This window comes from Helianthus annuus, chromosome 15 (genome assembly GCF_002127325.2).
Source record: "Helianthus annuus cultivar XRQ/B chromosome 15, HanXRQr2.0-SUNRISE, whole genome shotgun sequence".
Lineage (NCBI taxonomy): Eukaryota > Viridiplantae > Streptophyta > Magnoliopsida > Asterales > Asteraceae > Helianthus > Helianthus annuus.
In genome coordinates, this window is record NC_035447.2 from 78,577,729 (window position 1) to 78,603,310 (window position 25,582).

The following is a 25,582-nucleotide window of genomic DNA, read 5'->3' on the forward strand; positions in this document are numbered from 1 at the left end:
ATTTCGGGACGAAATTCCCTAAAGTAGGGGAGACTGTAACAACCAGAACTTTTGGTTGTTCCTATGTTACCATCATTTCCATTTGTACACGCTTGTACTCCGAGATTCGAAACCCATTGGCAACTACATATTGGTTGAACTATATTTTAAACGCATTTTAAATCGCTTATTTATCGCATTTCATCGCATTAAACGCTTATTACTTGAATGCTATCGCAATGCAAACTCAACGTAAACTCGAAACGCGGATTTATTTACATTACTTGCATGTTTAATTGTTACGTGTGTTATATGCGCTTATTATTCGCTTAAAACGCTCAAACGCTCACACCCGCAACTCGATTTATCACACCGAAATGCAACACAACGCTATACTTAACATCTCACTAAAATACTTAAAGTACCCTAGCTAACTAACGCAACAAAACGTACCAAACGAGCATCCTGCATGCGAAAGGAGAAACTTGTTGCACAAAACAGGCCCTTCGTACGAAGCCAGTAGCCTCGTATGAAGGCAGTTCCTTCGTACGAAGGCAGCCAGCTTCGAACGAACGTCTCTGTGCGATCCCACCTCCTCTATAAATAGCCAAGCCCTCCTCATTCATTCTAACTTAATGCCTTTTACTCCGAAACGCTGCCGAATTGTTGTCCAACTGTTTTCAAGTAAGAATTACTGACTTTACATGTTATACAACGTTTTCCACTACAGTTTTCCACAAGATTCACTCCGATTTCACCAAAACTTCTTTATTTTCATCAAAACTCCTTTGTTTTCAACTAAACTTCACCTTTTTCATCTTAACTTCTCTATTTTTATGAAAACCTTCATCTTTTTTCATCAAATATTCTTATTTTAAAACGGATCCACACTTAACCGAGTGTATTGGGCCTAACTTTGGCTTCCTAAGTTAGAGATCTATAGATTTCGCACTCGCCAAGTGTTAGATCTAAGAGAAAACCCTTTAAACTCGATTTTTACACAAAAACGGACCAAACCGACACATATTTCGTTCACTTGATAGTGGGATGAGGTGGTGTCGAAACCGTCATGAATAGGACTCGAAAACACATCCGATTCAGATGAAAACACAGCTCCGAACGCCAAGAACAGCCACGAATGCGAGCTGGATTGTTCTGTGCGATGCCCGGCTTCGTACGAAGGCACTGACTTCGCACATCATAGCCTGATTCTCATCCCTAACTCAGACAAATACCTCTCCGACTCTAAGTTTAATTAGTAGCTTAAGGTTGGAGGGATGAACACTCGATTTTCCGAATACAGACGCGTAGCACACTCGATTTTGGACAACGGAAGCCACACATGTACGAAGACCCCACCTTCGCACGAAGGCACCGGCCTCATACGAAGCCTCTGTTTCCCACCCGACACTCCGATTTCGACCGTTTCAGCACTTTGGAGGACATACGCTTCTGTTCCTATACACAGGTTGATCCGGCGCTCCCTTCAATCCATTTTCAGACTGTTTTTACTTGTTAGAAACGCACTGTGAGTATACTCGAACCCTTTTTCGCTTAACGCACTTTTGGGTGTTACATACGTTCTCTATAAAAAACACAACACTTAAACGCTTTATAAACGCTAACCGCACTCGCATGATATACGTGATTAGTTGAATACTTGTTGCTATGTTACACAGTGATGACTTGCCCTACCGCCCTTAGCAACGATAGTACTATAGTTTGTACTCAGCACCTGTTTATTCAGGGGTTGTTAAGGATCACATACTTTACTTCACGTGTTCGCCTCAGTGAACATGTGTCGCGTATACTCCACTCGCAGTCATGTGGTTAGCTTGTTTCATTGTTGATAGTTACTTGATTCGCTGTATTACATGTTACATGCTGGTTAAGCGTAAACGCTTTTATACTATACATATGCCAAACTTGTGTACTCACCTTTACATTGTTGTATTGACTTTATTTTAACGTATGTGACAGGTTGACGATTTGTTTGCTGCAATGGATAGGAAGTCTAGAAACCCACAATAAAAATATAGGTTGTTGGATTGGATTATGTTTGAGAGACTGAAATCTGTATGACTTTTTGTGGAATACTTGTTTGATAGTATGGGATATTAAACTTGTTAAATATTATCGCTAAATTAGTCGTTATGGATTCTCTTGAGCAATCTGGTTCGCCTAGTGCCACTCCCCGATGATACCGCCATCGGTTGGTGTGTGACACCTTACCTACTGTTAAAGAAGCCTTTGCTGTAGTTTCTTGAGAGGAATCTCATAGAAACTACAGTGGAGGTAATAAGAAAGGATGTTTTATAGCATTTGCTGCTAAGACTAATCAATCAGTTGAGTTTAAGAAAACTAACAGAGTTTCAAATCAGAACTTAAAATGTACTCATTGTAACAAAGTTGCTCACTCCGTAGATACGTGTTTTGAAATAATTAGTTATCCAACCTGGATGAAGTCTAGATGTAATAATCAAGGGAAGATGGTAGTTGCGAATAGTAGTTCTGTTGATAAATCTGAAGTGCCTGTTAATGGGTTGGCTAGTGATCAAATTGTCAGATTACTTAGTTTGCTAAATGATAAATCATGTGATGTTTCGCAAAGCTGCAATGTGTCAGGTAGTTGTCATAGTCTGTTTTGTGCTAATGTGTTCTGTAAACCAGTATTCTGTTTTAACAGTAGTTTAAGTAGTGGAGTTAAAGTTGGTTGGATTGTGGATTCAGGGGCAAACTAACATATGGTTAAAAGTGAAGATGGTTTAATAAATGCTGTTAATATTTCAGAATTTAATGTTCAAATAAAACATCCAAATGGTACTAAAGCATTAGTTACTAAAATAGGAAACCTTAAATTAGTAGAAAATGTTACACTTAAGGATGTTTTTGTTGTCCCTGGCTACAATATTAACTTGATTTAAGTACATAAACTTGCTGAGGACGATAAGTTGTATGTTGGTTTTGATGCACATGCTTATTATATTCAGGATTTGTCAACCAGGAAAACCCTGGTGACTGGTAGTCAAGTTGATGGTCTTTATTTATGTGGCAATGGTTGTGTGATTGACAAGGTGTGTTATAACGGTAGTAATGATACAAACCTTTGGCATACTAGACTTGGTCACCTGTCTGATCAGGCCATTAATGATTTTAAAAAGAGGTCTAACGTAAAAAAATGGATAAGAATGAACCATGAGAAGTATGCCAAAGGGCTAAACAACATAGAGGTCCCTTTCCCTTGAGTGATCATAGAACTTGTGAAATAGGACAACTTGTTCATCTAGATGCTTGGGGTCCCTATAAGGTTCCTAGTAAGGAAGGTTTTAAATATTTTTTAACCATAGTGGATGATTACTCAAGGGCTGTGTGGGTTTGTCTTATGAAGTCTAAGTAGGAAGTATTTGAGAATGTCTTTGAGTTTGTTAATCTTGTTAAAACACAATTTAAAAAGGATGTAAAGTGCATTAGAAGTTCTAATGGGCCTGAATTTATAAATAAACAAATGCAATTTTTTTTGTAAAACTAAAGGTATCCCGCATCAGACTTCTTGCACATATACCCCTAAAAAAAACGGGATCGTTGAAAGAAAACATATGCAATTGGTGAATGTTGCTACTGTTTCAAAGTTGTTTCCCGATTAGGTTTTGGTCCGAATGTGTACTAACTGCAGCTGATTTGATTAATAGGATACCTTCCTCGGTGCTAGGTGGTAGATGTCACACCCCAACCGACGGCAGAAACATTGGGGCGCGACACTAAGCGAATCAGATTGCTCAAGAGAATCCATAACACTACTTGTTTTAATATGCATTAATCAAAATTTCATAAATATGTCTAAAATGTCAAACACATACCACAATCAACATAATTGTAGGATCGTTGCATGACCAAAACGAGTCGTTCAGAAAAGTTCTCGATCAATACGAGAGGTGGAAACAGACGTATTGACTTTGAATCAGCTTGATATACACATTAACTGTCTGGTTTATTGATTTGGCAAAGTTTTACATGCTAGAGACACTTCGACAGCACCTCGGCTTCCGGAATCAAAAGTTACAAATGAAAGACCAAGCACAACTATTTATAGGCAAGCCATTTCGTGCGAAATGGATATCTGCCCATTTTGTACGAAATGGACTTCTCCATTTGGTGCGAAATGGCTGAAACCCATATGTTTCTCGTTTTTCTCGATCTACGTGCCCTGATCTATCATACTAATTACAAGACTCGATAGAAGACGAAGTCGACAGACATATGCACCAACAGACTCCCCCTTGGATGTTGACGAAGTCTTCGGTACGAGTCTTCAGCATGTCGACTCATCAGTCTTGATCAGTCTTCTCGCTTTTTCCAAAATATTCTCCATTGTAAGCATCCTCACCTTTTCTCTTCTTTCATCAGCTTCTGCAGCTAATCTCCCCCTTGGATGTTGATCTTATAATCTTTGAATTCTTCAGCATTAGCAGCTTCTGTCTTGAGTATTGTTCCTGGATTTGAATCTGGCTCTAACATCATCTGACTCCCCCTATCGATCAGCTGGGATCGCAGTCTGGAATCGCTACCGCCTTAAGATCATATCCTGGTTCAAACTCTGCTCAGGCTTTCACAGGATCTGAAACATCTCCTGGCTCTCCATAGCAACAGGATCAGAAACCTGGCTTTAACCTGCACATCCTCTTCCCAGAACATAAGTTTTTCATATATAACAATTTTAACTTCAGCCTAACTACTTATAAACAAAACATTCAAGTTTGGTTTCAATTTAATGAACCATTTAATCTTTTCAAAATCAAATCTCATTCCAATCAAACTCATCCAAACCTCTGTTCATCATGTTTAACGTCCGGAATTCTGAAAATTAGCTTTCCAACATCAGTTCTCGAAAATCTTTTTGAGTTTTTCATTTTAATGCCAGTAAGTAAAGAAATATTTACAAACAATATTTTCGTGAGTTTGTGTTAGGGAATCATATCAGCTATCGACAAGTTACAAGTACCGTTAAGCTTTGATTTCATATTCAGAATTAAACAATTCGCTTAGATTGCTGATATACTGATCCTCTTAAGTTTTCATACAAATTTCAATCTGTTCAGGACACGAATTTAGTGTTTTCAGATTTTAACTTATACGCGTGTACCACCTCAGAATATACTCCCGTATCCAGACTATTATATTCAGTCTTACAGGTGAGTGCACACTAATGATATCTGTAAATGGGTAAATGCGAGGCAATGAGAGCTCAGGCTAGAACTTCCGTTCAATCAGAAAGATGATGGCTCGACTTTAGGTGGGTCCCCTTTGGAAATCTTTTTTTACAACACTACATGATGCATTTTTCAATGATTTATCATTTTTATGCTGAGGGTGAGCTTTAAGAATAAAACAATGCCAAGTATTATACGAGGACTAGGCTATTGCTCCCGCAAAATCAGAAGTCCTGGTATAATACCCCAGATATCATCACGTACAAAGACCTAGTATGTCAGAAATAGAGTCTTTCAAACAGGATTTCAGGGGTTACCTATATATACGAGAGATGTTCCCCACGTAAAAGCAAGTTATGATTTTATGTTGATATCTTGAACAAACTTACTAAATGTCTAAAAACCTACCGGCATATCATCAGCGAGACTGCTTAATGCTTTAAAACTTTTCATTTCTTTAGCGTACCGCAACTGTCTAGCTGATGTACTATCATTTCCCTTTTTCACAACAAAACTCATTTTTGAATTTTTCCAATGTTTTTGACTTTTTCAAATTTTCGAATTTTCTAAAATTTTTACTCCCCCTAAAATCAAAAATTATGTTTCAAATTTTGATTTTCAAGGAAAATTTGAAAATAAACTATACAAAAATTGACAACTGATTCGAATTGCTTCAATTCTCCATCCACTTAGCTTAAACAATCAGAAATCCCCCTGACAACAAACTATTTTCCCATTATGATTTCAAAACACTTAAGTTTGTTTTAATCAAAATGGTTTTTCCGGAAAATTAGTTTTGTTTGTCATTTCACAAACATGGGGTTTATTTCATCACCTTGTTTTCTCAATCACTTGTAGATTCAATTTTCTTTATATTTAACCACATGTAAGAAAGTTAAAATAAGTACAATTTAATGTCCTTGATTAACCACTTGTAAGACGAAATATCACAGTTACCAACCTGTGAATTTCTCAAGAAAGATGTTGATTCCTACTCCCCACCTGGGAGTTCCGGCAAGTCAGGATTTTTATTTAAAAAGATCTACCCAAGCCTAACGGACCTGGGTTTGCCAGCTGTTTGTTTTAAATTTCCGTTTGACAATGATGGAAAATTTGCATCATCCATTGTCGACACGGAATCATCACTTTTTACCTCAATTTGTGACACTTCTGATTTAGATGAATCAGATTCATTGCCTGACCATGGCTCCTTTGACTTTGACATGTCAAATTCATTGCCAGAAGATGGCTCTTTTGTTTTTAAGAAAACAAATTCATCGCCATTCTTTATTGGAACCCAATCCTTACAAGATTTAAGTTTTCCAAACTTATCAACCTGTGACATGAATGATCTTTCACAGTTTCTTTTATACTAAAAAACCTTGATAAAGACTTTTTCTGAAAAACTAACTTTCTTTGATTTTTTATCAGTTTAATTAGTCAATTTTTCTTTCTTTATCCTCTCTTTTGTCCTCAGATTTGTATCTGATGAATTCGTTTTGCTTGACTGACCATTTTTTGTTGAGCAAATCGATTCATCAGAACTTTTATCTGAATTACCAGTTGTACCCGAGGACAAAATCTTTTCAAGATACTCACGTGCTTTCTTCCTTTTCTTCATCAGTCTGTCTTTCTGCCCTTGTGAAATTTTCACTTTCTGTTCTTTCTCTTTCTGTTCTTTGGGCTTTTCTTTGACATTGACTGATTTTTCACCGTTCCATGAAATTCAGCCCTCGATCGCCCCTTTGATCTCATTGGGCAATCTCTGGCAATATGACCTATGATTTGACATTCAAAGCATCTTCTTGTCTAAAAACTCTTACTCTGGCAGTTAACAGCAATGTGTCCTTGAAAACCACATTTGTAACACACTCTGTTATCATACCATTCACCATTTTCAAACCAAACACTTAGATCATGACATTGTCTGGCCTTATGGTAATCCTTACTTCTCTTGTAAGCTTGATTTGACTTTTGAGCACTGTGGTCAAACCTGCACCACTTATTATCAACTTTTTGTGAGTTTTGATTTTTAACTTTTTGTGGTTTTTGATTGGATGATTGAACTGATGATCTATTATATTTACTTTGAAAATTTTTCGAATTTTTAACTTTTTATTTTTGTTCTACATTCTTCTTAGAAGGTTTTTGCGTTGAGCATTCACCTTTTTCAGTAGACTGTAAAACAGTTTCTTCAAATTTTTCTTTTAATTTCAGAAATATTATCTTTTTCTCATCTTCATCATCAGATTCATCATCACAATCCTCAATTATGACTTTGTCATACTTTGTGACATTGTCACTTATTGGAATTTCATTGATCGGTTTTGGACAAATTTGATCTAGAAATACTGACGAAGTCACAAAACCTTTCAATTTCTTTTCCAACTCACCAATTTTATTTTTTGCACACTCAACTACATTTTCAAGTTGAGTGATTTTCTAAAGATGAGAATTTATTGCCTTTTCATTATCAATCTTATTTTCCTCTAAAACAGATTTTTCATTTTTTAAAATGTTTATTTGATCTTGAAATTCCGTTTCTTTTTCTTTTAAAACTTTATTTGCTAATTTTACCCAAAAAACATCTTCTTTTTCTGAAATTTTTATCTTGTTTTCAAAATCTTTTTCACTTTTCAATTTTTCATTTTCCAAAAATGTTATTTTATTTTGAAATTCTTTTTTATTTTCTTTTAAATTTTTATTTTTCAATGTCAAACTCTCCACATTTTTCAAGAGTTTGACATTTTCTGATTCATATTTATCACATTTTGAGCATTTCTCAGGCATCTTTTCAACATCAGCTTCCATATCAATCCTGAAAGCTGGAATTTCTTTAACCTGTTTCTCTACCACTTGAACTTTTTCTTCAGGTTTGACTTTTGAGTATACTGGTCCAGAACTTGAAGTTTCATTTGTTAATACACTTGATTCTTTGACTTCACCGTTCTATGAAAACTCAGTCGACTCATCTTGCTTAGATTTTTCTTGGTGAGCACTGATAACCTGTTTCTTCTCGGATTTGACATTTTCTTTAACAGTTGCTGCTTTATGATTCTTCTTTTTCTCAGCTTGTCCTTTTTTCATCTTTTCTATTTATCTGCAAGAAACATATTATACAAATCAGGTGAAAATTCTCTTATATGATATTCAAGTTTTTCAATTTCTTCACAGTCATCGTCACTCTCTTCATCTGATGAGTGATCAAAAATTGGAGCTTTTTCTAAACCAATTTCTGAAGCCTTTTCAGCTTTTTCTGGACCAATTTCTGAATCTTTTTCAGGTTTTTCTGAAACAACTTCTGAAGCCTTATCTATTGAAACTGGTTCTTCTTTGATCGTTACAGGACTGTACTGCTGAGATTCGTAATAATAATATGCCAATTCTTCTACAGACTCCATGTTTTAGTTTTCAAGAGTTTACAAATAAACAGTCTTTCAAACAAACAAAAGTCTTGAAACAAACTGAAATCTTTCACACAACCTGAAAACAAATCTCAAACAGACTGGATAAGTTCAAACGAGTTGGACTTGATACGAAACAGCCCAATTGTTCAATTCGTGCGAAATGAATTACTTAGTGTCCAATTCGTGCGAAATGGATACTTAACCTTTCAAGTGAAAAGAAGATGACTTTCACACGAAATGGAACATTGAATCGAAATGGACCTTTCAATCTCAATTCGTGCGAAATGAAATCCGATTTCAAACGAAATGCCAATTTGATGCGAAATTGAATGCCCGTTTCGTGCGAAATGAGGTAATCTCAAAAGAAATGGATCTGTTACACCCAATTCGTACGAAATGAGATCCAAATTGTCCAATTCGTGCGAAATGAGGGCCTGTTTCACACGAAATGGTCCATTTCGTACAAAATGATGATGATGTCACACAAATAGAACGATTTTTTACAAAATTGAACAGGATATCGGTTGATTTTAAGTCTGATTCTTTCAAGGATTGTTTAACACAGTATTACGCGTGTTATATGTGAAAATCAATCCATTTTAACCGTTAAATCTTGTTTAATTTTGAAAAGAAGGTGTAGAAATCAGAATTTTCAGTGCAATCGAGCTGAATCGGTAAGAACTCTTCCTCCTGAGCTCTGATACCACTTGTAGGATCGTTGCACGACCAAAACGAGTCGTTCAGAAAAGTTCTCGATCAATATGAGTGGCGGAAACAGACGTATTGACTTTGAATCAGCTTGATATACACATTAACTGTCTGGTTTATTGATTTGGCAAAGTTTTACATGCTAGAGACACTTCGGCAGCACCTCGGCTTCCGGAATCAAAAGTTACAAATGAAAGACCAAGCACAACTATTTATAGGCAAGCCATTTCGTGCAAAATGGATATCTGCCCATTTTGTACGAAATGGACTTCTCCATTTCGTGCGAAATGGCTGAAACCCATATGTTTCTCGTTTTTCTCGATCTACGTGCCCTGATCTATCATACTAATTACAAGACTCGATAGAAGACGAAGTCGACAGACATATGCACCAACAGACTCCCCCTTGGATGTTGACGAAGTCTTCGGTACGAGTCTTCAGCATGTCGACTCATCAGTCTTGATCAGTCTTCTCGCTTTTTCCAAAATATTCTCCATTGTAAGCATCCTCATCTTTTCTCTTCTTTCATCAGCTTCTGCAGCTAATCACCCCCTTGGATGTTGATCTTATAATCTTTGAATTCTTCAGCATTAGCAGCTTCTGTCTTGAGTATTGTTCCTGGATTTGAATCTGGAACTAACATCATCTGACTCCCCCTTTCGATCAGCTGGGATCGCAGTCTGGAATTCACTATCGCCTTAAGATCATATCCTGGTTCAAACTCTGCTCAGGCTTTCACAGGATCTGAAACATCTCCTGGCTCTCCATAGCAACAGGATCAGAAACCTGGCTTTAACCTGCACATCCTCTTCCCAGAACATAAGTTTTTCATATATAACAATTTTAACTTCAGCCTAACTACTTATAAACAAAACATTCAAGTTTGGTTTCAATTTAATGAACCATTTAATCTTTTCAAAATCAAATCTCATTCCAATCAAACTCTTCCAAACCTCTGTTCATCATGTTTAACGTCCAGAATTCTGAAAATCAGCTTTCCAACATCAGTTCTCGAAAATCTTTTTGAGTTTTTCATTTTAATGCCAGTAAGTAAAGAAATATTTACAAACAATATTTTCGTGAGTTTGTGTTAGGGAATCATATCAGCTATCGACAAGTTACAAGTACCGTTAAGCTTTGATTTCATATTCAGAATTAAACAATTCGCTTAGATTGCTGATATACTGATCCTCTTAAGTTTTCATACAAATTTCAATCTGTTCAGGATACGAATTTAGTGTTTTCAGATTTTAACTTATACGCGTGTACCACCTCAGAATATACTCCCGTATCCAGACTATTATATTCAGTCTTACAGGTGGGTGCACACTAATGATATCTGTAAATGGGTAAATGCAAGGCCATGAGAGCTCAGGCTAGAACTTCCGTTCAATCAGAGAGATGATGGCTCGACTTTAGGTGGGTCCCCTTTGGAAATCTTTTTTTACAACAGTACATGATGCATTTTTCAATGATTTATCATTTTTATGCTGAGGGTGAGCTTTAAGAATAAAACAATGCCAAGTATTATACGAGGACTAGGCTATTGCTCCCGCAAAATCAGAAATCCTGGTATAATACCCCAGGTATCATCACGTACAAAGACCTAGTATGTCAGAAATAGAGTCTTTCAAACAGGATTTCAGGGGTTACCTATATATCCGAGAGATGTTCCCCACGTAAAAGCAAGTTATGATTTTATGTTTATATCTTGAACAAACTTACTAAATGTGTAAAAACCTACCGGCATATCATCAGCGAGACTGCTTAATGCTTTAAAACTTTTCATTTCTTTAGCGTACCGCAACTGTCTAGCTGATGTACTATCATTTCCCTTTTTCACAACAAAACTCATTTTTGAATTTTTCCAATGTTTTTGACTTTTTCAAATTTTCGAATTTTCTAAAATTTTTACTCCCCCTAAAATCAACAATTATTTTCCAAATTTTGATTTTCAAGGAAAATTTGAAAATAAACTATACAAAAATTGACAACTGATTCGAATTGCTTCAATTCTCCATCCACTTAGCTTAAACAATCAGAAATCCCCCTGACAACAAACTATTTTCCCATTATGATTTCAAAACACTTAAGTTTGTTTTAATCAAAATGGTTTTTCCGGAAAATTAGTTTTGTTTGTCATTTCACAAACATGGGGTTTATTTCATCACCTTGTTTTCTCAATCACTTGTAGATTCAATTTTCTTTATATTTAACCACATGTAAGAAAGTTAAAACAAGTACAACTTAATGTCCTTGATTAACCACTTGTAAGACGAAATATCACAGTTACCAACCTGTGAATTTCTCAAGAAAGATGCTGATTCCTACTCCCCAATTACCAACCTGGGAGTTCCGACAAGTTAGGATTTTTATTTAAAAAGATCTACCCAAGCCTGACGGACCTTGGGTTTGCCAGCTGTTTGTTTTAAATTTCCGTTTGACAATGATGGAAAATTTGCATCATCCATTGTCGACACCGAATCATCACTTTTTACCTCAATTTGTGACACTTCTAATTTAGATGAATCAGATTCATTGCCTGACCATGGCTCCTTTGACTTTGACATGTCAAATTCATTGCCAGAAGATGGCTCTTTTGTTTTTAAGAAAACAAATTCATCGCCATTCTTTATTGGAACCCAATCCTTACAAGATTTAGGTTTTCCAAAGTTATCAACCTGTGACATGAATGATCTTTCACAGTTTCTTTTATACTAAAAAACCTTGATAAAGACTTTTTCTGAAAAACTAACTTTCTTTGATTTTTTATCAGTTTAATTAGTCAATTTTTCTTTCTTTATCCTCTCTTTTGTCCTCAGATTTGTATCTGATGAATTCGTTTTGCTTGACTGACCATTTTTTGTTGAACAAATCGATTCATCAGAACTTTTATCTGAATTACCAGTTGTACCCGAGGACAAAATCTTTTCAAGATACTCACGTGCTTTCTTCCTTTTCTTTCTCAGTCTGTCTTTCCGCCCTTGTGAAATTTTCACTTTCTGTTCTTTCTCTTTCTGTTCTTTGGGCTTTTCTTCGACTTTGACTGATTTTTCACCGTTCCATGAAATTCAGCCCTCGATCGTCCCTTTGATCTCATTGGGCAATCTCTGGCAATATGACCTATGATTTGACATTCAAAGCATCTTCTTGTCTAAAAACTCTTACTCTGGCAGTTAACAACAATGTGTCCTTGAAAACCACATTTGTAACACACTCTGTTATCATACCATTCACCGTTTTCAAACCAAAAACTTAGATCATGACATTGTCTGGCCTTGTGGTAATCCTTACTTCTCTTGTAAGCTTGATTTGACTTTTGAGCACTGTGGTCAAACCTGCACCACTTATTATCAACTTTTTGTGAGTTTTGATTTTTAACTTTTTGTGGTTTTTGATTGGATGATTGAACTGATGATCTATTATATTTACTTTGAAAATTTTTCGAATTTTTAACTTTTTGTTTTTGTTCTACATTCTTCTTAGAAGGTTTTTGCGTTGAGCATTCACCTTTTTCAGTAGACTGTAAAACAGTTTCTTGAAATTTTTCTTTTAATTTCAGAAATATTATCTTTTTCTCATCTTCATCATCAGATTCATCATCACAATCCTCAATTATGATTTTGTCATACTTTGTGACATTGTCACTTATTGGAATTTCATTGATCGGTTTTGGACAAATTTGATCTAGAAATACTGACGAAGTCACAAAACCTTTCAATTTCTTTTCCAACTCATCAATTTTATTTTTTGCACACTCAACTGCATTTTCAAGTTGAGTGATTTTCTAAAGATGAGAACTTATTGCCTTTTCATTATCAATCTTATTTTCCTCTAAAACAGATTTTTCATTTTTTAAAATGTTTATTTGATCTTGAAATTATGTTTCTTTTTCTTTTAAAACTTTATTTGCTAATTTTACCCAAAAAAATCTTCTTTTTCTGAAATTTTTATCTTGTTTTCAAAATCTTTTTCACTTTTCAATTTTTCATTTTCCAAAAATGTTATTTTATTTTGAAATTTTTTTATTTTCTTTTAAATTTTTATTTTTCAATGTCAAACTCTCCACATTTTTCAAGAGTTTGACATTTTCTGATTCATATTTATCACATTTTGAGCATTTCTCAGGCATCTTTTCAACATCAGCTTCCATCTCAATCCTGAAAGCTGGAATTTCTTTAACCTGTTTCTCTACCACTTGAACTTTTTCTTCAGGTTTGACTTTTGAGTATACTGGTCCAGAACTTGAAGTTTCATTTGTTAATACTTGATTCTTTGACTTCACCGTTCTATGACAACTCAGTCGACTCATCTTGCTTAGATTTTTCTTGGTGAGCACTGATAACCTGTTTCTTCTCGGATTTGACATTTTCTTTAACAGTTGCTGCTTTATGATTCTTCTTTTTCTCAGCTTGTCCTTTTTTCATCTTTTCTATTTATCTGCAAGAAACATATTATACAAATCAGGTGAAAATTCTCTTATATGATATTCAAGTTTTTCAATTTCTTCACAGTCATCGTCACTCTCTTCATCTGATGAGTGATAAAAAATTGGAGCTTTTTCTAAACCAATTTCTGAAGCCTTTTCAGCTTTTTCTGGACCAATTTCTGAATCTTTTTTAGGTTTTTCTGAAACAACTTCTGAAGCCTTATCTATTGAAACTGGTTCTTCTTTGATCGTTACAGGACTGTACTGCTGAGATTCGTAATAATAATATGCCAATTCTTCTACAGACTCCATGTTTTAGTTTTCAAGAGTTTACAAATAAACAGTCTTTCAAACAAACAAAAGTCTTGAAACAAACTGAAATCTTTCACACAACCTGAAAACAAATCTTAAACAGACTGGATAAGTTCAAACGAATTGGACTTGATACGAAACAGCCCAATTGTTCAATTCGTGCGAAATGAATTACTTAGTGTCCAATTCGTGCGAAATGGATACTTAACCTTTCAAGTGAAATGAAGACGACTTTCACACGAAATGGAACATTGAATCGAAATGGACCTTTCAATCTCAATTCGTGCGAAATGAAATCAGATTTCAAACGAAATACCAATTTGATGCGAAATGGAATGCCCGTTTCGTGCGAAATGAGGTAATCTCAAAAGAAATGGATCTGTTACACCCAATTCGTACGAAATGAGATCCAAATTGTCCAATTTGTGCGAAATGAGGGTCTGTTTCACACGAAATGGTCCATTTCGTACAAAATGATGATGACGTCACACAAATAGAACGATTTTTTACAAAATTGAACATGATTTCGGTTGATTTTAAGTCTGATTCTTTCAAGGATTGTTTAACACAGTATTACGCGTGTTATATGTGAAAATCAATCCATTTTAACCGTTAAATCTTGTTTAATTTTGAAAAGAAGGTGTAGAAATCAGAATTTTCAGTGCAATCGAGCTGAATCGGTAAGAACTCTTCCTCCTGAGCTCTGATACCACTTGTAGGATCGTTGCACGACCAAAACGAGTCGTTCAGAAAAGTTCTCGATCAATATGAGAGGCGGAAACAGAGGTATTGACTTTGAATTAACTTGATATACACATTAACTGTCTGGTTTATTGATTTGGCAAAGTTTTACAGGCTAGAGACACTTCGGCAGCACCTCGGCTTCCGGAAGCAAAAGTTACAAATGAAAGACCAAGCATAACTATTTATAGGCAAGCCATTTCGTGCGAAATGGATATCTGCCCATTTCGTACGAAATGGCTGAAACCCATATGTTTCTCGTTTTTCTCGATCTACGTGCCCTGATCCATCATACTAATTACAAGATTCGATAGAAGACGAAGTCGACAGACATATGCACCAACAATAATGTATCAAAATAACATAATGATTCAAATATTGTTCAAAATTGTCTAATTATCTAAGATGGGTTTCTAAGCTCATCCTAGCTTGATTTCTTGATTTCCCAGCTACTATCAACCAGCAATATGTATTAAAATAAATTCAACAAAAATGTTGGTGAGTATACAAGTTTGATTACGTACTATAATAGTTTAAACGTGCAAAACTCGTATCCAACATGAACAACATATCACAAGTTTCAACATGCTACTTAACGTGGTTCATATGATAACCCAATTCTCCAACGCGTTAACGTGCCTTTCCTACTCCGATGCATCGAAGAGGAGGTAAAAGAATCAAAACTTAACAATACTCCCCAAGACTCAAAGAGCGGTGCGTTGCCCCTATAGCACTATAATTGTTAAGGCGAGCTACACATAAGAATCAAACGTTCACATAGCATAAAAGTCTCAAGTATCACAAGTATCATGTTTTCATGTTTAATGCGGATAGATATGTTTCAAATAATTTCAAGTGTCAAGTGTCTTGATATAGAATACATGTTGTATCCCAAAAGTGTTTAAAACAAAAAAGGGATCGAGTATACTCACAGTGGGTGCTTAGAACCAAACATTGCCTAATTGGATCGAAGGGAGCGCTGGATCAGCCTGCGTGTGGGGAACAGAGCATAAGTCCTCTAAGTGCTGACCCAGTCGGAAACAGAGTGTCGAAAAGTGCGAAAATCGAGTTAAAGTGTCTGATAGGCTACCTTAGCGGATGATCATCCGGATGGATGACCATTCGAACGGATGGGCTCCACCCGATCAGATGGTTATCCGAGCAGATGACCATTCGAACGGATGGCCATTCGAACAGTGTCTAGGTATCTGTGAACTTGTTTAAGTGTTTGATCATTGTGTCCTGTAAAAACAAACAACAAGTGTTATCATAAGCAGATCATCTGGTCGGATGGTCATCCGATCGGATGGCCATTCGAGTAGATGGTCAGTGAGTGAAGTTTTTGTAAAATTTCTAAGTTTTAAGTTAACGGAGATGGTGTGATGACGGGTGGTCCATTGGACAACCCTTAATCATGTTAAAAGACAAACTAATCCTTCACTTAATCATGTAATTATCTTGAATTAGATAACTACTCTTGTCTATGTTTCAGGTGCGGTTAGGGAGCTAAAAAGTGGATTAAACGTAGCTTTGGAGGATTCGGAGATGAACGGGTCGAGCGTGGAACAAAAGATGAAACAAAGAAGAAATTTCAAGACATCACCGTAAATTCGGTCTCACCGTAATTTACGGTGGACCTGATGATGACCTGAAGCTGCCGTAAATCAGTCCTTCTCCACCGTAAATATATCAAGTCCACCGTAATTTACGGTAGGACCGTAAATTACGGTGGTGGCCGCGTGAAAAAGTGTAACTGCCACATTAAGTTGGTTTTTGATGGGTCTTTTCACATATTCTAATCATTGTCGGTTTTGAGGGGATTCGAGGGGCGAATTGGCTGCTTCTTGCTTGTTTTTGGACAATCTCTAACATTCGGTTTGTGTCTTTGATCCGTATGAACAATAATATCTTTGTTAGGATGTTGATTCGAGCCATGTGTGGCTAAACACTTTATGATTGTCCTAGATTGAAGGTTTGTTTGAGACAATTTGTATTTGATTTCCTAATTTCTATAATAGCAATTCTAATCTTTATGGTTGGTTTGTTATGGTGTGTGATTGTTTGTTAGTAACTTGTTAATTCTTATGATTTTCTAGTTTGAAACCATACGTTCTTGGTGCCGTTAGCAATCGAGATATCATGGGTAGAATTAGGATTGGGTAAGGGTTGATTGATCATCGGGTAACAATCTCATGTTCTAGGAATCTGAGTACTTAGTTCCCTTTCATCACTGCAAGTAATCACACATGAGCTATGTCTATGTAGTTCTTTCTAGTGGAATGATAATATGAATGTCGATACAAACCGGAAATCTAGGATGGTCATTTGTCTCTAATTTGCTTACAACCAAACTTTTCTCTTGCAATTTACTTAGTTTAATTTAGTCTAAAACCAATTCACTCACATAAACTCTTGAATTTTATTTCTCTTGCAATTAGATTAATTTAGTTAAAATCTAGATAAACTGTGAAATAACACATTTTCCACATACTCCCTGAGTTCGATACCCTCTTACTACTATCTATAGTTGTTTTGGGGATTAAATTTGATAGTGACCACGACATCACGTCAAATTTTGGCGCCGTTGCCGGGGAGTAGTGCGCAACGTGTGTTAGTTTAATAGTTTTGTTTTGTTATTTTCGGGTTTACGTTGGTTGTGTTTTAGTGTGCAGGTACTTCAGGTGTATGCATACTAGGGGCTCTCACAGGTCATCACCGCTATCGTTTGATCCGGAAATTGAAAGAACGCTAAGACAAAACAGAGTTTTAGTACGAGAAAACAAGATCATTGGTTCACCCACTTCACCCATCACACCTCGAAACATCATGGCTGATTCTCAAATTCCACCTACAACAGGTCAAACGACCTCATCCTTTATACCTACTTCCACCCAACCATCACCAAACACCACATTACCTAATACCACCGCCGAATTCACACCATCCAATGTCACCCAACCAATCACCACTCAAGCTGAACCCGCCATCACCTACAACCCATCCACCACAATCCCACCATTATCCCACTTCTTTCCCCCAACTACGGGTCAATCATCATCCACTTTCACAATTGCACCAAATTCAACCATTGTGCATACTACTTCATCCTTTAGACCACAACAATCGGGTTTTCAGTATTCGACCATCCCATTTGGGCAAACTTCGGGAATTCAAGGAGATGGTTATGATGAGGGATTTGAAGATTATGAGGGGTGTGAAGAGGATGGGTATTTTTATGGAGGTTATGGTGATCAAGGAGATTTTGGATATGTTCAAAGTCAATCTCAAGGGATGGAAAGTGTTGGTGGAACGCCACAACAACAACTTATACCACAACACATTCGGCCAAGACCTCAAGGGCCACCAATGCCACAACCTATTCCATTGCAACAAGTCCGGCCACAACATGTACAACAACAATTTCAAAGACCACCTCAATGCCCACCGATGCGACAACAACAGTTTCAACAACCAATCACACCACAAGGGCAAGTACCAAGGCCAAATGGTCCTATTATTCCAAGAGGTAGGTATGGTGTACCAAGGAGACACCTTAGAGAAAATGTGAGGGGCATTGAAGCACATTTTCGGCCGGTAATCACGCAAAACCCTTCACCGGTAGTCATTCCTCATAATGATCAAGGGCGAACATTTGAAGTAAGAACCAATTCTTTGCAAAGTTTACCAAAGTACAAGGGGTTGGCAACGGAGGAGCCTTATTTTCATTTAGAGGCTTATGACTCGATTTGCAACACTCTTGGGAGCCAAGGGTTTTCAGCTGACGATATTAAATTGGTTTTGTTCCAATTCTCCTTGGAAGAGAAGGCGAAAAAATGGTTCTACACGTTACCTTCGGCATCCATATATACATGGGGGGAGATGCAACAAACTTTCTTGGATGAGTTTTACACCGCCCAAAAGACCAACGATGCAAGGAAGGGGTTGAGAAGCTTCCAACAACAACATGGTGAGATGTTTCATGAGGCATTCGTGCGTTTCAATATGATGATTAAAAATTGCCCTCACCATGGAATTGAATTGTGGGAGTTGATGAATGCCTTTCACGAGGGGTTGAGTGCCGAAGATGCACGTGATTTGATGTCTATCACCGGTGGGACTTTTGGAACAAACTATGAGAATGATGATTGGGAGTTCTTGGAAAGCATGGCAACTACATCAAAAAGGAAAGCTCAAGCCTCAAGAAGAGCTCGACCGACCACTACCCGACCGCAAGTGCACGCCATAGATGATGGTAATGTTCAAACCACTAACCAAATATATGATGTTTGTGCTTTGTGTAATGAAATAGGTCATGCGGCTGAAAATTGCCAAGGGATGTTGGACGGGCAATACGAGGAAGTCCATGTGGTTCAAGGTCAAGGTCAAGGAGGAGGTGGTAGGAACTACAACAACATGAACTCTAATACCTACCACCCCGGGTTGAGGAACCACCCGAATTTTAGATATGGGAACCCTTCAAATCAAGCAAAATCCGAATTTTCAAGGTAGCCAAGGTAACTTTGGTTCACGCCAATCTTACAATAACCAAGGTGGATATCGAGGCGGAAATAACCAAGGTTATCAAAAGCAATACCAAACGGGTCAAGAACAAGGGGGGTCTTCGGGTGGAAACGAAATGATGGATATGTTGAAGAGCATGCAAGCGGAGATGCAAAAGAGAAACCAAATGGATGATGCTCGTATACAAAAAGATGAGGCCCGAGATAAGGCAATTCAAACTTTGACCACCCAAATGGGTCAACTTGCAACTGAAGTGTCAGAATTGAAGAAAAATAAAGGTCAATTACCAAGCGACACTAAGGTAAACCCATCTCATGGTACTTCTAGAGGTAATCATGTTCCCATTCATCATGTAAGTGTTTTGAGGAGTGGGAAGGAGTATAAAACCAATCCTTCACCGGATTTGGTTGATGGGGTGGTTGAAGATATAACGGGTCAAGATAGTGAGGAAGAAAATGAATCACCTATTGTTTCTTCTAAAAAAACCGATTTTGAAAAACCCGAAGCTAGTAAAGAAAAAGAAAAGATAAATGAGGGTGAGAGATCTAGTGAAGTACCATTTCCCTCGGCTTTATTGGATCCGGGTAGAAAAAAATTTATTTCAAAACGGGGTCCTCAAAAAGAGGAAATGTGGGAGGTTTTTAAACAGGTTAAAATCAATCTTCCTTTGCTTGAAGCTATTAAGCAGGTACCTGCTTACGCGAAGTTTTTAAAAGAATTGTGTACCCAAAAGAGGCAACAAAAAGTGCCTAAATTGGTTGATTTGAAGGAGCGGGTAAGCGCGGTTTTAAAAGGAGATCTTCCTCCTAAGTTACAAGATCCGGGAACGCCTTTTATAAATATTCAAGTAGGAAATTTTCAAACTGCGAGGGCGTTATTGGATCTTGGAGCCGGAGTAAGTATCTTACCGGGGGGGTTATATGACCAATATGATTTTGGTCCATTGAAACGGGTTGAGACAACGGTGGTATTAGCCGATTTATCTCATAAACTTCCTCGGGGGATTGTACGGGATGTGATAGTTAAGGTTGATGAGTTCTATTATCACGTGGACTTTCTTGTGCTAGACTACTCATCCGCGGACCCAATTCAACAACAAAATATTATTTTGGGTCGGCCGTTTTTAAACACCGCACATGCCGTTATTGATTGTCGATATGGTACGGTCGACATAACATTCGGTAATAGAAAGATGAGATTAAACGTTTTTACTAATGGTACTAATGTTTATGATGAGTGTTTTGTAGCAAACTTCATAGATGAATATGACCCAAAGGAGTTCGAGGAAGAGATTTTGGGTTCTTGTGTTCGTGGTGTGTCTTTGCAGGTGCACGCATGTGATTTGGAAAAAGAAGAGAAAGAGCAAGAGGCTCTTGCGGTAAAAGAAGGAAGACCGCCATGGACTCACCAAACGGATACTCTACCGGTGGAAATTAATTCGGGCACAAAGCCTTCCTTGGAATGTCCACCAAGTGTGGAATTGAAAGAGCTACCAAAGCATCTAAAATATGTATTTTTGGGGGACAATGACACTTTACCGGTGATCATTGCTTCTAATTTGGAGGTAGCTCAAGAGGAGGAGTTGATACGGGTGTTGAAGGCTCACAAGGCAGCAATTGAGTGGACAATAGCTGATTTAAAGGGTATTAGTCCTTCCATTGTAATGCACAAAATCATTACAAGTGAGGATGCAAAGCCGACACGGGAAACACAAAGAAGGTTAAACCCGAATCTGAGAGAGGTGGTAAAGAAAGAAGTTATCAAGTGGTTGGATGCAGGGATCATATATCCCGTTTCGGACAGTGCGTGGGTAAGTCCGACTCAGGTAGTGCCTAAAAAGTCGGGCATTCAGGTAATAAAAGACGAGCAAGGTGAGCAAATCGCCACCCGCCCGGTAACCGGGTGGCGAGTTTGTATCGATTATAGGAAATTAAACGCAGTTACCTCCAAAGACCATTTCCCGTTACCCTTTATTGACCAAATCATTGAAAAACTTTCCGGTCAAAAATACTATTGTTTTTTGGATGGGTACTCGGGATATAACCAAATTGCTATTCACCCGGACGACCAACACAAAACCACGTTTACATGTCCATATGGTACATTTGCCTTTTGGCGAATGCCATTCGGACTATGTAACGCCCCCGCCACATTCCAAAGATGTATGATGAATATATTTTCGGACATGGTGGGGGAGTCTCTTGAAGTGTTTATGGATGATTTTTCCATTTTTGGGCCAAGTTTTGACTCTTGTCTTGATGAGTTAGAAAAAGTGTTGAAAAGGTGTGTGGAGACAAACTTGGTCTTAAGTTGGGAAAAGAGCCATTTTATGGTTCAAGAGGGTATTGTGTTGGGGCATGTGATTTCGGACCGGGGAATGGAGGTGGATAAAGCAAAAATTCGGGTAATTTCATCTCTACCCCCACCAAAGAATGTTAAGGGGGTGAGATCATTTTTGGGACATGCGGGGTTTTATAGAAGGTTTATTAAGGGCTTTAGTGTAATTACAAAACCTTTATGTAACTTATTGTTGAAAGATGTTCCCTTTGATTTTACTGACGAATGTTTGCAAGCGTTTCATGTGTTGAAGGAACAATTGGTGAAGGCTCCTATCTTGCAGCCACCGGATTGGTCAAAGCCATTTGAAATTATGTGTGATGCTAGTGATACGACCATTGGAGCGGTTTTGGGTCAAAGAGTTGATAAGAAGCCGGTGGTAATTTACTATGCAAGTAAAACTTTGTCCGAGGCGCAACTGAATTACACCACAACCGAGAAAGAATTATTAGCGGTGGTGTATGCCTTGGACAAGTTTAGAGCTTACATTTGGGGGAGCAAGGTGATTGTGTATTCAGATCATAGCGCGGTCCGATATCTAATGGAAAAGAAGGATGCAAAGCCTCGGTTGATTCGTTGGGTGCTTTTGTTACAAGAATTCGATCTCGAGATTCGGGACAAGAAAGGGTGTGAAAATGTTGTTGCGGATCATTTGTCCAGAATCCCGTTGGAAGGTGTTGATGACCCGAGCGAGATTAATGAACGGTTTCCCGATGAACAATTGTTAGCCGTTTCAACTTTTGTTGCACCTTGGTACGCCCATTATGTGAATTATTTGGCTAAGGGTGCAATTCCGAATCATTGGACGAAGAAGAGACGACAACAATTTCTAAGTCAAGTTAACCAATATATTTGGGATGAACCGGATTTGTTCAAAATTGGACCCGACCAAGTAATACGAAGATGCGTTCCCGAAACGGAAGTTTTAGAGATTTTGACTCATGCTCATTCATCGGCATGTGGAGGGCATTTTAGTGGGAACAAGACGGGTTATCGGGTGTTATCTAGTGGGTTTTATTGGCCCACGATTTTCAAGGATTCTTGTGAGTATGCCCGAAATTGCATCAATTGTCAAAGAGTGGGAAGTATTTCGAAACGGGATGAAATGCCGTTACAACCGATTTTGGTAGTGGAGGTATTTGACGTTTGGGGGATAGACTTTATGGGTCTGTTTCCTAATTCGAATGGGTTCTTGTATATATTGGTTGCGGTAGATTATGTGACAAAGTGGATAGAAGCCATTGCTACAAGGACCCATGATCATTCCGTGGTGTGTAAGTTTGTGCAATCCAACATATTCGCTCGTTTTGGTGTGCCAAGGGTGATAATAAGTGATGGCGGTTCACATTTCAAAAATTTTAATTTTGCAAAATTGCTTAAAAGATATAATGTGAACCATCGTGTGGCGACACCGTACCATCCGCAAACAAGTGGACAAGTTGAAGTGTCCAACCGTGAAATTAAGGAGATTCTCATGAAGACGGTAAGAACGGATCGAAAAGATTGGTCAAGTAAACTTGATGATGCGTTGTGGGCATATCGAACGGCCTACAAAACTCCAATTGGAACCACCCCTTATCGGATGGTGTATGGGAAGGGGTGTCATTTACCAATGGAGTTAGCACATCGAGCGCATTGGGCCATTAAAACTGTTAATGCGGATTATGACGAAGCGGGTCGAACAAGGAAGTTGCAATTGAATGAGATCGAGGAGATAAGAGATGAAGCTTATGAATGTGCTTCCGCATACAAAGACAAACTGAAGAAAGTTCATGATGCAAAAATAAGGAAAAAGAACTTCGAAGTGGGTCAAAAGGTGTGGTTGTACAATTCAAGGTTAAAGATGTTTGCAGGAAAACTCAAGAGCAAGTGGATGGGTCCTTACATCATCCGAAGAGTGGGAAAATTTGGTGATGTTGATATAGAAGACGAACAATCCAATAAGCAACAAACGGTGAATGGGCATCGGCTCAAACCGTATTTGGATGGGAACGACATCAACACCTTGGAGCTTGACAAAGCGGGCTACATCTTACGCCCGATCGATGAGGAACAACCGTGAGAGGCCCAGGTTTGGTAGTGTACATAGTTTTGTTTTGTTTTGTTTGTTTTGTATAATTTGCACAATTGCCGTATTTTCTCGAAATCCGTGTTTGAAACAAGTGTGGGGATGTTCGGGTCACGAATTAGTCTAACATTGTGTTGAGGACAACACGGGATTTTTGAGGGGGTAGGGTAATTTTTAACATGTTTTTAAAAAAAATTAAAAAAAACATAAAAAAAAATCTACATAAAGTTACACATTTTTCAGAATCAGAATTGCCCAGTTTGTACCGTAAATTACGGTTTTACCGTAATTTACGGTGGTGATGAAATATGTTTGGTTTTTACGGGGATTCTATACTGATTTACGGTGACCATTCATGTTCAGAAGTGTACCGTAATTTACGGTATGGCCGTAAATTACGGTGAGTGATGAAAATTTGTAATCCTTACGGTACATCTTTACTGATTTACGGTGAAGATTTATGATCCAGGTCTTACCGTAAATTACGGTTTGACCGTAATTTACGGTACGCACTTTTTGTGAACATGTTGGTCCGGTTTTTGTATATAAAAAAAACATCTGATTTTGTGATTAATCCCTAGCCACACACAACACCTTTCACTTTCTATCACCATCTTCCCACAAGAAACCACATAACCTTCATAACCTTCTTCACCTTCAATCTCCATAACTCCTTCAATTCTTGACCAAACTGAGTGAAATCGGAGTCTATCTTGACTAATTTTTCACGTAGATTCTGATTTTGCCAAGAAACTTAAGAGAAAACGCAGTTTTAGGGTCCGAATTCTAAACCCTAGTTCGAAAAATTTGGGGGTTTTTGGAGCTTTTGTTTCACAAGCACTTTAGCATCTTCAAGCAAGGGTATAAAAGCTTATTTGTTGTATATTGATCCTACATTGTGAAAAGTAAGGTTATTTAGGTTATTTGCCCATACCCACTTGCTTGTTCTTAGATATGATTATGAAATGGGTTATTTGAACATGGTAATGGTTGTAGATGTAAGATTTATGGTTAAAGTAGTGAACTTTTGGGTGTCTTTACATTGAAGAGACACCATGCCCGATTTTTGAAAATTTTTTTGATATACTTTAGGTTCACTAACATCTACAACCATGATAACAAGCAAGTGTGGGGATGTTTTGGAAAAGAGGGTTTAATTTTGTGTTTGCTTTTGTTGCTTGTCTCATGTGTGTAGGAAATGGCTAAGACAAAACAACAAGCAGGGAGTAGCAGCGGCGCATTTGGATTTGGAGAATGGACTGACATGATGTCATCCATCTTTGGACCTCCAGGACCGCGCTACTATTAATCAGGTGGTATTCTCTCTTTTGTATAATTTGTACATATTTGTGGTTTTATGTTGATTATGGTTGGGAGGATGGGTGGTGTATGATTGTGTTGTTTTGTTGGGTTGGTGTTTGTTGGTGGTGTCGTGTGTTAAAAAGAAGAAAAGCATAAAAAAATACAAAATGAAAAATAAAAAAAGAAAGTTGGGGTTTGAGTAAAAAAGCTTTTGTTGATGTTGAATGAATGTAGTGATCAAAGCCTTCCAAAGCCATACATTGGGGTCAATGTATCCCAAGTGTGGGGATGGGGGGAATTTTTTGAAGTTTTTGAAAAATTTTGAGCCAAGCGAAACGATGTGAAAAGTTGAACACCCTAGACTAACCCCAAGTTGATGCACCGGCAACCCTTGATACCTTTTTCATTCTTGGTGAGAGTTGTAGCCACACTTGTATATAAATAATGATTGTCTTTGATGAGAGTGGCTACGGGTGGGGGTGCATTAGAACTTGTGCTTGAATGCGATTTGAGTCCCTAGTTAGACATGAATGTAGAAAGGATAAGGGCATTTAGGTAGCCTCGTCGTTGG

General features: G+C 37.6%; 1 protein-coding gene and 1 non-coding gene across 2 annotated transcripts; one reads left to right on the forward strand and one right to left on the reverse strand.

Annotated features, from left to right (window-relative positions):
- Window positions 1-18,711: 18,711 nt before the first annotated feature.
- LOC118487813 lies at window positions 18,712-18,817 on the reverse strand. Its single transcript, XR_004882756.1, has one exon. It is a non-coding gene; the product is annotated as a small nucleolar RNA R71 (small nucleolar RNA).
- Window positions 18,818-19,422: 605 nt separating this feature from the next.
- LOC118487478 lies at window positions 19,423-25,018 on the forward strand. The gene is made up of 7 exons (XM_035984360.1): window positions 19,423-19,540; window positions 19,730-20,199; window positions 20,263-21,114; window positions 21,895-22,036; window positions 22,160-22,607; window positions 22,719-23,595; window positions 24,905-25,018. Exons 1-7 carry the CDS (start codon window positions 19,423-19,425, stop codon window positions 25,016-25,018), a joined length of 3,021 nt encoding a protein of 1,006 aa, XP_035840253.1.
- Window positions 25,019-25,582: the final 564 nt, after the last annotated feature.